General features: G+C 52.3%; 1 protein-coding gene across 6 annotated transcripts in view; it reads left to right on the top strand.

Moving 5' to 3' along the window:
• The window catches only part of CBS (cystathionine beta-synthase), a 69,726-nt gene that overhangs the window by 26,646 nt on the left and 26,846 nt on the right, over nt 1–16,234 (top strand). For 4 of the 6 annotated variants that reach the window (XM_082247281.1, XM_082247279.1, XM_082247280.1 and 1 more), the window contains exons 6-11: nt 425–559; nt 1,849–1,918; nt 9,919–10,010; nt 14,508–14,633; nt 15,805–15,930; nt 16,041–16,125. In XM_082247281.1, the coding sequence (XP_082103407.1) occupies nt 425–559; nt 1,849–1,918; nt 9,919–10,010; nt 14,508–14,633; nt 15,805–15,930; nt 16,041–16,125 (634 nt within the window). The remainder of the gene's footprint in view (nt 1–424; nt 560–1,848; nt 1,919–9,918; nt 10,011–14,507; nt 14,634–15,804; nt 15,931–16,040; nt 16,126–16,234) is intronic. The other 2 variants (XM_082247283.1, XM_082247282.1) reach the window with 1 other exon arrangement.

The raw sequence follows: 16,234 nt of genomic DNA, 5'->3' as shown, positions 1-16,234 counted from the left end.
GGAGGGCAGGGAAGTGAGGGGGAAGGGAGGGCAGGGACGTGAGGGGGGATGAGGGTGAAGGGAAGAGGGGGGGAAGCCGGGTGCAGCTCACATGGAAGAGGACTTATATGAGGTCAGAAGACTGCGGAGGACGGTGAGGTTGGAGGAACACGCTGTAGCTTGGGGGGAAGGGGGTGCAGGGAAGGGGATGCAGGGAAGGGAAGGGGATGCAGGGAAGCAGTGAGGTTGGAGGCCACAGATGGTCCTCTGATTTGGAGACAGAGATGAGCCGTAATCTGCACATTATTGGCACTTATCATGGACTCGTCTAATTCTTCTCCCTCCACAAATAAGGGGGGGGGTCATATATTTGGAGGCCCCCCTTTCCTGACCTCATGACCCCCATCAGGTCTGTACCGTATAAATGGAAATCTCTCTCTGGCAGGTTGATGTTCTTCGCGCTCTCGGAGCGGAGATTGTCCGCACTCCTACCAACGCCCGCTTTGATTCCCCCGAATCCCACGTGGGAGTGGCCTGGAGGCTGAAGAATGAGATCCCCAACTCTCACATCTTGGATCAGGTATGTGGGGGGGGGGGGACGAGACACAAGGTGGGGGACATAGGTCAGAATGCCCACCCTCATCACTGGCCGCATGTGTAGTAATGGGCATGGCGGGTGTAACTCTGGTATAAGAGATGGTACAGGACATGGGAAGGTGGGCACCTAGTAAGGGAATAGTAAGATTATTGGGCCCTGTATTATGGGGAGTAGGAAGGTGGCAGAAATTGGCATGGCGGGTATAACTCTGGTATAGGGGATGGTACAGGACATGGGAAGGTGGCCATGGTGGGCACCTAGTAAGGGAATAGTAATATTATTGGGCCCTGTATTATGGGGAGTAGGAAGGTGGTGGTGTTGGCCATCTGAGGAGGGTATAGCTCTGATATTTGGGGTGGCGTTGGCCAGCTGAGCTCTGATATTGGGGATGGTGTGGGGCACAGGAAGGTGGCGGTGTTGGCCATCTGTGGAGGGTATAACCCTGAGATGGGGATGGTATGGGGCACAGGAAGGTGGTGGTGTTGGCCATCTGAGGAGGGTATAGCTCTGATATTTGGGGTGGTGTTAGCCATCTATGGAGGGTATAGGTCTGATATTGGGGATGGTATGGGGCACAGGAAGGGAGGCGGTGACGTTGGCTATCTGAGGAGGGTATAGCTCTGATATTGGGGATGGTGTTGGCCATCTGAGGAGGGTATAGCTCTGATATTGGGGATGGTGTGGGGCACAGGAAGGTGGTGGTGTTGGCCATCTGTGGAGGGTATAACCCTGAGATTGGGATGGTGTGGGGCACAGGAAGGTGGTGGTGTTTGCCATCTGTGGAGGGTATAGCTCTGATATTTGGGGTGGTGTTAGCCATCTGAGGAGGGTATAGGTCTGATATTGGGGATGGTATGGGGCACAGGCAGGGAGGCGGTGTTGTTGGCCATCTGAGGAGGGTATAGGTCTGATTTTGGGGATGGTATGGGGCACAGGAAGGGAGGCGGTGGTGTTGGACATCTGAGGAGGGTATAGCTCTGATATTGGGGATGGTGTGGGGCACAGGAAGGTGGTGGTGTTGGGTCCCTGGCAGAGGAACCTAAGTTTGGATAGTACGAACAAGAAGTGGAGTTGAGGCTTTAAGATCCAACGTTGGGGATAACAGAAGGGCACAGTTGTGTTTGGCACCTGTCAAGGGGTTGTATTGGGCTTGGGAGTCCAATATTAGGGGCACTATGGGTCGCAGTTTGGTGAGGGGGAGTTGGGTTTTCCAGAGGGGGTGTATCTCCACCATGCATCTACAATTGACTTTTATTCTCTTTCTCTCTCAGTACCGGAATGCCAGCAATCCTCTCGCTCACTACGACACCACCGCAGAGGAAATCCTGACCCAGTGTGATGGTTGGTAGTCCGCAGATTATACCAGTTCTTATTGTGTAATGGGTGAGGAGACTCTGGGGGTAATGGGTGAGGAGACTCTGGGGATCCTTTTTCGTTCTGTCCAGAGAGTTGTGTCCGTACTCCTGAATATAAAATGACAGAAGTGATAGAAAATAGGGGGACAGCAGAGGGGTCCCTGTCCTGTCTCATGTGATGGCACCATGTGTGGTGGTTCTCCCATACTTTGTGAATGGTCACGGTGGCTCCATAGAGTAGCCGGAACATCTGCTGGGAGTCCATTCACCTGGTCAGGGATGCTGATCTCATAGAAAACCTTCAATGATTAACCACTCAGTACACACAACGAGCTATATATACACCGCGAGGACCGGCAGAGGGGACACGTAGCACACGCAGCCTGTGACATACACTATATTACCAAAAGTATTGGGACGCCTGCCTTTACACACACATGAACTTTAATGACATCCCAGTCTTAGTCTGTAGGGTTCAATATTGAGATGGCCCACCCTTTGCAGCTATAACAGCTTCAACTCTTCTGGGAAGGCCGTCCACAAGGTTTAGGAGTTGGATGGTGATGCCTGGCTTGCAGTCTGCGCTCTAATTCATCCTAAAGGTGTTCTATCAGGTTGAGGTCAGGACTCTGTGCAGTCAAGTTCCTCCACACCAAACTTGCTCATCCATGTTTTTATGGACCTTGCTTTGTGCACTGGTTCAAATCATTTGGTGAAGGGGGGATTATGGTGTGGGGGTGCTTTTCAGGGGTTGGGGTTGGCCCCTTAGTTCCAGTGAAGGGAACTCTTTTAAGGTGTCAGCATACCAAGACATTTTGGACAATTTCATGCTCCCAACTTTTGGGAGGAGTTTGTGGATGGCCCCTCCCTGTTCCAACATGACTGCGCACCAATGCACAAAGCAAGGTCCATAAAGACATGGATGAGTGAGTTTGGGGTGGAGGAACTTGACTGCACAGAGTCCTGACCTCAACCTGATAGAACACCTTTTGGATGAATTGGAGCACAGACTGCAAGCCAGGCCTTCTCATCCAACATCAGTGCATGACCTCACAAATGCGATTCTGGAAGAATGATGAAACATTCCCATAGACCCTCCTAAACCTTGTGGACCGCCTTCCCAGAAGAGTTGAAGCTGGTATAGCTGCAAAGGGTGGGCCAACTCAATGTTGAACCCTACGGACTAAGACTGTGATGCCATCAAAGTTCATGTGTGTGTAAAGGCAGGTGTCCCAATACTTATGGTAAAATAGTGTATATAGAGAGGCGTCCCAATACTTTTGGTAATATAGTGTATATATAGAGAGGCGTCCCAATACTTTTGGTAATATAGTGTATATAGAGATGCGTCCCAATACTTTTGGTAATATAGTGTATATAGATCATGTGATACATTGGGGGGGGGTCTCAGGTGACACCCCCAACCTCAGCCTGTGACCCAGCATCTGACCAGACATGCACCATCACAGATTGTGATCGAACCATCCCACACTCCATTGATAGTGTGTCTGTCAGTATACGGCTTCCTCCAGTCTGAACATAGATATCAGATATTATAGCCACATATTGCAACCAAGAACTAGGCGGGACTCGCTCAGCAGCAAAACTGGAACTCTTTATTGAACAAGAAACAGACTTTTATACACTTGACAAGTATGTCAGTCACTACATGAACAATGACCCGAATATTCACCCAAAACATCACACAATGGTTAGATAACGAGGTACAGCTGACTCATGGCTGATCTAATCATAGAGGATCCTTAAGAGTTTAGTCAAATTAGCCAACATATACTAGAAACAATAAAGCGGAGTTCCAGCCTAACCGCACACTCACCTGTCCCACGGTCCAGCGATACGCCGTCTTCTCCCTCTCTGCTCCGCGGCGCCGGCATCACTGATATGGGCACCCGGCTGTGACAGTTTGCGGCTTCACAGCTGGGTACGCACTGCGCATTTTGTCCCAGAAGATTGCAGGGAGGGAGAGAGGAGAACTTCCGCTCAGGGCGCTGCGGCGCTCCGAGCGGAAGTGGGAGCGGGTACATGTCAAAACTAGGTACCCGCTCCCCCCCCCCCCCCCCCCCCCCCCCAAAAAATGACATGCCAAATGTGGCATGTCAGGGGGTTAGGACTATTTAAAGCGGAAGTTCCACTTTTGGGTGGAACTCAGCTTTAAGTTGATCAAACAATTAGTCACCTGGACACTCGGGTCTCATTCCAGGTCAGACTGGCCGGCAGAGTCTGTGTGTTTTGGGGAGACATGAACTTAAATCGGAAACAAGACCACACCACGGAACCCCCCCCCGGCATACACCCCCCCCCCCCCCAAAGAGCAGTTTTCCACCAAAAGCCAGGGTCCATAGTCAGTGGGTAAGAGGCTTGTCCCTAGTCCTGTCCTGGTTAGGTCTGTCACACAGATTACTGAACCAGCACTGCTTCCTTCCCAGTATGATTGTGACGGGTGAGGGTGCTTTGGCACCCCGCTTAGGTGCTTCCTTCCACCAAACAGTACCTCCTCCTCTCCAAACCGAGAGCCACTATCAGCCCTGTTACCCCAATCATCATACACAGACGAGATGTGGGGAGAGAACCAAGGAAATGACTGTTTATTGAACAGAAATACAGGTTTCTCTTTCCTTCATTGACGGACACAGCTTCAGATCTTCATAACCATTGGGTTATACTGCCCCCTACAGGAGTAGGCAGAAAAAAAGTCTGGCTACGCCTATGGGCAGTCCCAGGGGGTATACTTCCTCTCTCTGCTATAGTCCTACTGCCTAGTCAGGAGTAAGGACCTAGTGCCTTGCTGGGATCTCTGGTCCTGGCACATTTTTTTTTTTTCTTTTTAGATAGAATTTTTTCCTCCTGGATTTTTTCTGTGAGATTTACAATCAACTGCCGGACTGAGCAATGGGTTGGATAATCTAGATCCGGTAGTCACCTCAGTCTGGCCAGCGCCTGCGCGCAGACCTCAGCTCCGTTCTAGGTCAGCCGCGACATAGCCCCACCGGACGGGGGCTGGCCTGCGAGTTAAACGCCTCACGAGGTTGCATATGACCAGATCTTGGCCCGAGTCGCAGCGTTCCTCCTGACCGACAGTCCCCCCTACCCCCCCCCCCCCTTGGAGTGTTTTGGGGTGGACGTGGGTCCCTCTTTGGGACAGTCGGACCCCCGGGCTCCCCTCCCCTTTCCCATCTGTCTCTTTTCCTACCCCCCCCCCTCCACATATGTTGCAGCTGTCTGGGTGGTCTGGTCCATCTCCTGGGGCGGGGGCAGGCCTCTATGCTGGCGATGGGGGACCAGGGGGGTGCGCCGCTGGCAACCGGGCAATTGACTGTGCAGGGGGGGGGTTGTACCTGGTGGGGGCTCCTGCCAGGGCCCCCCTGTCCTGCCTTAGTTTGTCTTTGAGGCCTGGGTTCCCTCCTGGCTCCCTGCAACGCCTCGTGGTGCCGCCATTTTGCTGTAGCCTGTGTGTTTCTTTTCACGGCCATCATGTTTGTGTAGTCCGGCGGCTATTTTGCGGTGGTTTGCCATTGCCCATAATGGCGGCCATGACAGTGGAGCCCTGTGAGCGGCGATTTCAGAGGTTGGAGCCCCTCCTCATCCCCTGGTGCTGACTCCTGGATCCTTTCACTTCCTGGTCACCGCACGTGGAGTTCAGATTATCCTAGTGGCTGCGGTGCCTGGTTTCTGCTGGGTGGCAAGGCAACCATGATTCCAGTTGAAGAGTCCCCGGACTTTAAGGTTCTGGCTGACAGGAAGGCGGAGGCTGTGGCCCGCAATATGTACACTCTGGCTGGTTCAGCACTGAGGCCGGTATTCACCATTGCCCTGGTGTCACAAACTCTGACCGAGTGGGCTAAGCTTTTACACCATGACCTGGAGGGAGAACGGCTGCCCCTGCCTTTGCTGAGCTTGCGGACCAGCTGGTCCAGAGGCTGCTGTTTATCTGTGATGCCTCTTTGGATGCGGCTCCCCTAGTGGCGCAGCTTTCTGTTTCGGCAGTGGTCCTTCGGTGTCTTTTTTGGCTCAAATGCTGGTCTGCGGACATGACTTTGAAAAAGGCATTGACTAATCTTTCCTTTCAAAGAAATCACCTGTTTGGAGCTACCCTGGATGACATCATAAAAGGTCTCACAGGAGGTAAGAGTACCTTTCTTCCACAGGCTTCTAAGGGCAAGGAACCTCAGGGTCGACTGACAAGGGCTTGAAGCCTTTTGGGGCCTTTTCTCGAGGATCAAAGTGAACCTGGTCTGGCAAGCCGAGAGCGAGTTTCTCCAGACCCATGGATAAGGCTCCTTCAACTTGAAGGTGCGCCCTCACCCATTTCGGGTGGGGGGGGGTGGGGAGACATCTTTGCTGGTTTGCAGACCCATGGACCTCCCCGGTACAAGACAAGTGGGTCCACAAAGTCATTCGGTCCCGCTACAACATAGTTTCCCTCTTGTCCCCCGGCAAGATTCTTTCCTTCCAACTTGCGCCTGTCCCCGGGCCGCTTACAGGGTCTGTTTGGGGTGCTACAAAACCTGTTGCTTCAAGGGGTGATTGTCCCGGTTCTGACTTCAGAACGTTTTCAGGGTTTTTACTCGAACCTGTTTACAGTTCCCAGGAAGGAAGGCAAGGTGTGTCTAATTCTGGACCTCAAGGCACTTAACTGCTTTGTGCGGGTGAAGAAATTCAGAATGGAGTCCATTGGCACAGTGCTGGCATCTTTGTGTCAGGCATCCTTTGATGTCGATAGAGGCAAGAAAATCCCCCCATCTATACATTCCAATATCTGCCAGTCAGCAGCGCTTCTCTGCTTTGCCGTGGGAGAGGAGCATTATCAGTTAGTGGCATTACCCTTTGGTCTCACCTCCGCTCCTCGTGTCTTCACAAAAGTAATAGCCCCGGTGCTAGCCTTGCTACACCAAGGGGGGATTGCAGTACTGGGCTACTTGGATGATCTCCTTCTGCAAGCAGAGTCTCCTACTGCTCTGGTGGAAAACCTGGAGATCACAATACCAACTCTGAGGGAGTTCGGCTGGATTCTGAATTTTCTGAAGTCTGCTCTAGTTCCGTCCACAAAGCTGGATTATTTGGGCCTGAGTCTGGACTCAGCCTTTGTCAGAGTGCTCCTTCCTCTGGACAAACTCCCGAAATTGCAGGCTGCATTTCGTCTCTTACTGTCCAGCAGATGGTCATCCCTCCGGACATTCATGCAGGTGCTGGGCCTGATGGTGTCTACTTTCGAGGTGGTTCAGTTTGCACAGTTCCATACGAGGTCCCTGCAAAGGGAGATTCTGGCCAAATGGCACAAGACTCCGCAGTCTCTGGACAATCAGATCCGGCTGAGTCTGGGAACGAAGGAGTCCCTGATATGGTGGCTTTGTTCTTTGGCTGGGCAAATCCTTCCTCCCCTTGTATTGGGCAGAGATAACCACGCATGCCAGCCTGTCCGGGCGGGAAGGCGTCCTCGGCATGCATTCTGCTCAGGGGATCTGGACGCTGGAAGAGTCCAGACTACCGATCAATGTCTTGGAGCTCTGATCAGATTCAGGGTTGTCCAGTGCACATTTAATCTGACAATGCCAGGGCCGTGGCTTATGTCACTCACCAAGGGGGCACAAAGTGTCCTGGGGGCTCTGGAGGTAGGGCAGAACGCTTTGTTCCAGCCCTCTTCTCCGTACACATTCCTGGGGTGGAAAACTGGCAGGCGAATTACCTCAGTCGGCAGGCGTTGGAACAAGGGGAGTGTGTCTTCATCCGGAGGGGTTTCATCAGTTGTGTCTCCGGTGGGGCATCCCCGAGGCGGATCTGTTGGCATCTCGGCTCAACAGAAAGGTGCAGAGATTTGTGGCTCAGTCAAGGGATCCTCTGGGGGCACCACAGGCGTGCTGGTGGCACTGTGAGGATCGTCTGATTTATGCCTTCCCCTCCCCTCAAGCTTCTGCCAAGACTTCTACGCAGGATCGAGGCAGAAGGGATTTCGGTCATTAGGCGCTCCGGACTGGCCCTGTCGGGCTTGGTACGCCGCTCTGGTGTGGCTGGTCACCGACGTTTCTTGGAAGCTTCCTCTCAGTTGCTGGTTTTGACGGCTTGGCTGTTGAATGCCAGGTGCTGAAGGATAGAGGTTTATCTAAATTGGTGATTCCTACACTGTTCAAAGCTAGGAAATCTACTTCTATGAAGATCTACCATCGTACGTGGAAGGCGTACATTGCGTGGTGTCTTTTGGAGTTCATCCTCGCTCCTTCTCGTTGGCTCGGATCTCAACCTTACTTCAACGGGGGGTTGAACAGAAATTGGCCTTGAATCAAGGGCAGGTGTCGGCTTTGGCGGTCTTCTTCCAACTATCTTTGGCCACATACTCTTTCTTTAGGGTGTCTGACATATGGTTCCTCCAGTGCTGTCTCCGTTGACGCCTTGGGACCTCAATTTGATGCTTTCGACCCTCCAGAAGCCTCCCTTTTGAGAATCTTTGGGAGATTTCCCTGCTTACACTGTCCCAGAAGGTGGCCTTTTTGGTGGCTATCACCTCTACGTGCAGGGTGTCGGAACTGGTGGCATTATCCTGTCCATCTTACCTGGTGATTCAGAGATAAGGTGGTTCTTCGCCTCTGTCCGTCGTCCCTTTCAAAGGTTTTCTCTGATTTTCATTTGAATGAAGACATTGTGAATCATCTGAAGGAAATTGCTTTGCATTCCCTGGATGTGGTCTAGGCAGTTAGGATGTACCTGGCAGCTATGGAGTCTTTCGGGAAGTCAGACTCCCTTTTTTGTGCTTATCAATGGGCCTCGTAAAGAGTTGTCCGCTTCCTTTGCGGCTATTTCCAGATGGATCAAACAGACAGTGATTCAGGTCTATTCCATCAAGGGTCAGGTTCCTCCTTTCCCTGTTGAGGCGCACTCTACTAGGGCACTAAGTGCTTTCTTGGTCATCAGGTGTCAGTGACGCAGGTTTGCTAGGTGGCCACCTGGTCGTTGGTGCACACATTCACAAGGTTTTTATAAAGTGGATGTGTTGGCATCTGCAGGTTCTTCTTTTTGCCGCAAGGTTTTGCAGGCTGCTGCTTAAAGGACCTGATCCTCTTTGAGGGTGTATTGTTTTTCAGGTGGGCTCCAATTGTTTTGGCTGAGCTCCTTTTGCCTGGTTGGCTACTGTTTAGCCTTGGGATTTTTTTTTGCCGTTCCCTCCCCTCATGGTTAACACTGCTTTGGACGTCCCAATAGTTATGAAGATGAGGAGCTGTGTCCGTCAATGAACGAAAGAGAAAATGGGATTCTTGACTTACCGTAAAACCCATTTCTCTGATCATTGACGGACACAGCACCCGCCCCTCCTGTGGAGTTATAATTCTTCTGACACTGCTTGTAACAAAACTGAGTGCCTATAGCAGGGAGTGGGAGTATACCCCCTGGGACCGCCCATAGGCGTAGCCTGACTTTTTCCTGCCTAGTGTCCTACTCCTGTAAGGGGCAGTATAACCCAATGGTTATGAAGATCAGGAGCTGTGTCCCGACAATGAACATCAGAGAAATGGATTTTACAGGAAGTCAAAAATCCCATTTTTTTTTTTTTTTTAACACTTCAAAAGTAGGCCAGTCACCACATGAACAACAAAACCAAATTATTACCCAAAACATCAATCAATGGTTAGATAACGAGGTACAGCTGACAAGACACAAGGCTAATCCCATCATAGAGGATCCTCCAAGTTAGCCAACAGACAGAAATAATAGGTGACTCAATTAACTATGGGAATGCACACAATGGGAGAGACATGCGTAACCCATAAACGAGACCCAAGACCACTTCATGGGCCCCCCCCCTGGGCCCCCCCCCAGCACACACCTCCCAAAAAATAGTGTTTCCTCAAAAGCCAGGGCCCATAGTAGGCAAAATGCCACTCTAGTCCCCTCCAAAAGCCTCTATCCAGGTTGGGTTTGTCATAATGATGTTCGGTAGTACATTTCCGGCACTGACAGTCTGTCTTTCCTCCCCAGGACAGCTGGACATGGTGGTGGTGGGGGCTGGGACTGGAGGAACAATTACAGGTCTGGCACGGAAGCTGAAAGAGAAATGTCCAAAGTGCAAGGTAAGTGGTGTGATTACTTCTGTCTGAGCCCCGAGGATCAGCTCAGGGTATGATTACTTCTGTCTGTCTGAGCTCCAGGGGTTTCAGATCAGGGTGTGATTACCTATGTCTGTCTGAGCCCCGGGGATCAGCTCAGGGTGTGATTACTTCTGTCTGTCTGTCTGTCTGTCTGTCTGTCTGAGCTCCGGGGGTCAGATCAGGGTGTGATTACTTCTGTCTGTCTTGTCTGAGCTCCGGGGGTCAGATCAGGGTGTGATTACTTCTGTCTGTCTGTCTGAGCTCCGGGGGTCAGATCAGGGTGTGATTACTTCTGTCTGTCTGAGCTCCGGGGGTCAGATCAGGGTGTGATTACTTCTGTCTGTCTGAGCTCCGGGGGTCAGATCAGGGTGTGATTACTTCTGTCTGTCTTGTCTGAGCTCCGGGGGTCAGATCAGGGTGTGATTACTTCTGTCTGTCTGAGCTCCGGGGGTTTCAGATCAGGGTGTGATTACTTCTGTCTGTCTGAGCTCCGGGGGTTTCAGATCAGGGTGTGATTACTTCTGTCGGTCTGTCTGAGCTCCGGGGGTCAGATCAGGGTGTGATTACTTCTTTCTGAGCTCCGGGGATCAGCTCAGGGTGTGATGACTTCTGTCTGTCTGAGCTCCGGGGGTTTCAGATCAGGGTGTGATTACTTCTTTCTAAACTCCGGGGATCAGCTCAGGGTGTGATGACTTCTGTCTGAGCTCTGGGGGTCAGCTCAGGGTGTGATGACTTCTGTCTGTCTGAGCTCCGGGGGTTTCAGATCAGGGTGTGATGACTTCTGTCTGTCTGTCTGTCTGAGCCCTGGGGATCAGCTCAGGGTGTGATTACTTCTTTCTAAACTCCGGGGATCAGCTCAGGGTGTGATGACTTCTGTCTGTCTGAGCTCCGGGGGTCAGATCAGGGTGTGATTACCTATGTCTGTCTGAGCTCCGGGAATCAGCTCAGGGTGTGATTACTTCTTTCTGAGCTCTGGGGGTCAGATCAGGGTGTGATTACTTCTGTCTGTCTGAGCTCTGGGCATCAGCTCGGTGTGATTACTTCTGTCTAAGCTCCGGGGGCCACATCATGGTGTGATTACTTCTGTCTGTCTAAGCTACGGGGTCAGAGCAGGGTGTGATTAGTACTTCTGTCTGTCTAAGCTACGTGGGTCAAACCAGGGTGTGATTACTTCTATCTGTCTAAGCTACAGGGGTAAGATCAGGGTATGATTACTTCGGTCTGTCTGAGCTCTGGGCATCAGCTCAGGGTATGATTACTTCTGTCTGTCAGAGCTGATAGAGGAATGGAGGCTAGCTGACCTTGCAGGAAAATGTTTTGTAGTTCAGTGATGAGGAGGAGGGTGTCCCTGGATTCTCTGCTCCCACTCATCTAGGAGGGGTGTCCCTGGATTCTCTGCTCCCACTCATCTAGGAGGGGTGTCCCCGGGCTCTCTGCTCGCACTGATCTAGGAGGGGTGTTCCCGGGCTCTCTGCTCACACATCTAGGAGGGGTGTCCCTGGATTCTCTGCTCCCACTCATCTAGGAGGGGTGTCCCTGGATTCTCTTCTCCCACTCATCTAGGAGGGGTGTCCCCGGGCTCTCTGCTCGCACTGATCTAGGAGGGGTGTTCCCGGGCTCTCTGCTCACACATCTAGGAGGGGTGTCCCTGGATTCTCTGCTCCCACTCATCTAGGAGGGGTGTCCCTGGATTCTCTTCTCCCACTCATCTAGGAGGGGTGTCCCCGGGCTCTCTGCTCGCACTGATCTAGGAGGGGTGTTCCCGGGCTCTCTGCTCACACATCTAGGAGGGGTGTCCCTGGATTCTCTGCTCCCACTCATCTAGGAGGGGTGTCCCTGGATTCTCTTCTCCCACTCATCTAGGAGGGGTGTCCCCGGGCTCTCTGCTCGCACTGATCTAGGAGGGGTGTTCCCGGGCTCTCTGCTCACACATCTAGGAGGGGTGTCCCCGGATTCTCTGTTCACACTTTTCTTGGAGGGGTGTCTCTAGGCTCTCTGCTCACACTCCTCTAGTAGGGGTGTCCCTGGATTCTCTGCTCACACGTCTTGGAGGGGTGTCCCTGGATTCTCTGCTCGCACTCATCTAGGAGGGGTGTTCCCGGGCTCTCTGCTCACACATCTAGGAGGGGTGTCCCCGGATTCTCTGTTCACACTTTTCTTGGAGTGTGTCCCCAGATTCTCTGTTCACACTTTTCTTGGAGGGGTGTCTCTAGGCTCTCTGCTCACACTCCTCTAGTAGGGGTGTCCCTGGATTCTCTGCTCACACGTCTTGGAGGGGTGTCCCCGAATTCTCTGCTCACACTCATCTAGGAGGGGTGTCCCCGGATTCTCTGCTCGCACTCATCTAGGAGGGGTGTCCCCGGGCTCTCTGCTCGCACTCATCTAGGAGGGGTGTCCCCGGATTCTCTGCTCGCACTCATCTTGGAGGGCTGTTCCCGGGCTTTCTGCGGCTGTTCCCGGGCTCTCTGCTCACACTCATCTAGGAGGGGTGTTCCCGGGCTCTCTGCTCACACTCATCTAGGAGGGGTGTCCCCGGGCTCTCTGCTCACACTCATCTAGGAGGGGTGTTCCCGGGCTCTCTGCTCACACTCATCTAGGAGGGGTGTTCCCGGGCTCTCTGCTCACACTCATCTAGGAGGGGTGTCCCTGGGCTCTCTGCTCGCACTCATCTAGGAGGGGTGTCCCCGGATTCTCTGCTCACCCTCATCTTGGAGGGCTGTTCCCGGGCTCTCTGCGGCTGTTCCTGGGCTCTCTGCTCACCCTCATCTAGGAGGGGTGTCCCCGGATTCTCTGCTCACACTCGTCTTGGAGGGGTGTCCCCGGATTCTCTGTTCACACTTTTCTTGGAGGGTGTCCCCAGATTCTCTGTTCACACTTTTCTTGGAGGGTGTTCCCGGGCTCTCTGTTCACACTTTTCTTGGAGGGTGTCCCCGGATTCTCTGTTCACACTTGTCTTGGAGGGGTGTCTCTAGGCTCTCTGCTCACACTCCTCTAGTAGGGGTGTCCCTGGATTCTCTGCTCACACGTCTTGGAGGGGTGTCCCCGGATTCTCTGCTCGCACTCATCTAGGAGGGGTGTCCCCGGGCTCTCTGCTCGCACTCATCTAGGAGGGGTGTTCCCGGGCTCTCTGCTCGCACTCATCTAGGAGGGGTGTTCCCGGGCTCTCTGCTCACACTCATCTAGGAGGGGTGTTCCTGGGCTCTCTGCTCACACTCATCTAGGAGGGGTGTCCCCGGATTCTCTGCTCACACTCGTCTTGGAGGGGTGTCCCCGAATTCTCTGCTCACACTCATCTAGGAGGGGTGTCCCCGGATTCTCTGCTCACACTCGTCTTGGAGGGCTGAAAAACAGACAAACTTCTCTCCATATTTTATCGCATCCCCTTAAAACGTTCATTCCGAGGACTGCAAAGTAATGGAGGAGCTGTGTCACAGGAACCACCAGGACAGGGGCTTCTGGAGGGGACTGCTGGCTAGCCTCTTGCCTACTGTCTATGGGCCCTGGGGTTTGAGGAGGCTCTATTCTTTGGTAGGTGTGTGTCTAAGGATCTTTGAAGAAGTTTTGCTTCGGATTCAAGTTCACGTCTCCCTGAATCCCACAGACTCTGAGAACTTGAGGACCCAGATACAGATTTGGGGCCTCTGTGTTTGTGGTGGGGTATAGACAGCCCAAACCAGCATGGACTGCTTCACCCCCTCCTAGACTCCGAACAGAAGATTATAATCTGACACTGGGGTCTCCTGCTGTAATCTGTTAAGGTGGTATGAGTTTACTGTGAGGTGTCCTTCTCCCAGTGTGTCCTAGGTGTGCAATCCCATTGTTGAGTCACCTATTGTTTCTGTCTGTCTGATCCTCTCTTGGAGATGTGATTAATATTTGTGTCCACTTTATCTCGTTACCGAACCATTGCGGGGTGTTTATGTGTAATTTGTGTTTGTTATTCATGCGAGGACTGCCCCTATTTTTGAATCTGTATTTCTGTTCTAAAACGTTATTCCTATTTTACTCCTCATTGGTTCTGTCAGATGCTTGGGGTAAGATGACTCTATTCTGGTTCCAGAGGGGAGGAAGCTGTATCTTGGCGGAAGCACCCAGGTGGGGTGCCAGGCGGTCCGTTTAAAAGCTGAACATCACATGACTCAATATTCATGATAGAGAAATGTATTGGGGGACATAGCGCAAATGTATTGGGGGACATATTGGGGACATATCAGGGATGTAGTGGAGGCATATCTAGGAAATAAGAGAGGGATGTGGTGGAGATTTATTAGGGACACTGAAATGTAACGGGGGCGCATCATTGACGTATCTGGGACCTAGCAGGGATGCATCGATGACGTATCGGGGATGCATCATTGATGTATTGGAGACGTATGGGGGATGTGTTGGGGACACAGCAGGGATGTATCTGGAGAAGCTGCCTCTGGATGATGTACAGCGCACCTTCCTTCGACCGCCATACATGTCCTCCTTCCACAGGTGATCGGAGTGGATCCAGAAGGTTCCATTTTAAACGAGCCGGAAGAGCTCAATCCAACAGACAACACTGAACACAAGGTGGAGGGGATTGGATATGACCCTATCCTCACCATACCGGACCAATCGGTGAGATCCTGAGCTGGGGGCATGCTAGGAATGTTAGTGTGTATTGCCTTCCCATCCCTCTGCCCTTCCTAATTGGCTGTTTATGTCAGTATCCCTGGATTCTCTGCTCACACTCATCTTGGAGGGGTGTTCCCGGGCTCTCTGCTCACACTCACCTTGGAAGGGTGTCTCTGGACTCACTGCTCACACTTGTCTTGGAGGGGTGCACCGTGCTCTCTGCTCACACTCGTCTTGTAGGAGTGTCTCTGGACTCACTGTTGACACTCGTCTTAAAGGGGTGTTTCTGGGCTCTCTGCTTTCACTCCTCTTGGAGGGGTGTCTCTGGACTCTCCACCTTACGCTCGTCTTGGAGGGGTGTCTCTGAGCTCTCTGCTCACACTAGTTTTGGAGGGGTTTCCATGGGCTCTTTGCTCACACTCGTCTTGGAGGGTGTCTCTGGGCTCTCTGCTCACAATTGTTCTTGGGAGGAGTGTCCCCGGACTCTTTGCTCACACTCATCATGAGAGGTGACTCTGGGCTCTCTGCTCACACTTGTCTTGGAGTGTCTTTAGGATCTCTGCTTACACTTGTCTTGGAGGGGTGTCCCCGGACACTTTGCTCACACTAGTCTTGGAGGGGTGTCTCTGAGCTCTCTGCTCACACTAGTCTTGGAGGGGTTTCCCTGGGCTCTTTGCTCACACTTGTCTTGGAGTGTCTCTAGGATCTCTGCTCACACTTGTCTTGGAGTGTCTTTAGGATCTCTGCTTACACTCGTCTTGAAGGGGTGTCCCCAGACACTTTGCTCAGACTTGTCTAGGAGTGTCTCTAGGATCTCTGCTCACACTTGTCTTGGAGGGGTGTCTCTAGGATCTCTGCTCACACTTGTCTTGGAGTGTCTCTAGGATCTCTGCTCACACTTGTCTTGGAGTGTCTCTAGGATCTCTGCTCACACTCGTCTTGGAGGGCCACAAAACAACCTCCTCTTAATATTTTGTTTTGACCTCGCATTAAGAATGTTCATTCCGAGGAGTGCAATGTAATGAAGTAGTTGGAGCTAAAGATCACATGACTCCATAATCATTATGGGGATGTATTGGGGACATATCGGGGATGTATTGGGGACGTATCGGGGACCATTAGCTGTCCTGGGTGATGTACAGAGCACCTCGCCATACATGTCATCCTTCCACAGGTGATCGGAGTGGATCCAGAAGGTTCTATCTTGGCCGAGCCGGAACAGCTCAATCAGACGGATAAGACTGGATATGAGGTTGAGGGGATTGGATACGACTTTATCCCCACCGTGCTGGACCGATCGGTGAGATCCTGGGTGGTGGGGTGGGTTGGGGGGGGGGGGGGCATGTAGAGAATGTTGGCCTGTATTACCTCCCCGTCCCTTCCTGATTTCTGATTGGCTGTTTCTGTCAGGTGGTGGATGAATGGTATAAGTCCAATGATGAAGAATCCTTCTTAATGGCTCGGGCTCTAATTCGGGAGGAGGGGTTACTGTGCGGTGAGTACACATTGCTGTGTGTGTGGGGGGGGGGGGGAGGGGTGATTTGAATGGGAGGAAGGACTGTGCGGTGACCCAAAGCAGCCAATCAGGAGTCATTGTATGCTAA

The sequence above is a fragment of the Pelophylax lessonae genome (assembly GCF_965119305.1).
Source record: "Pelophylax lessonae genome assembly, chromosome: 2".
NCBI classification, from domain to species: domain Eukaryota; kingdom Metazoa; phylum Chordata; class Amphibia; order Anura; family Ranidae; genus Pelophylax; species Pelophylax lessonae.
The sequence above is the reverse complement of the archived record's forward strand: the minus strand, read 5'-3'. Positions and strand labels throughout refer to the sequence as shown.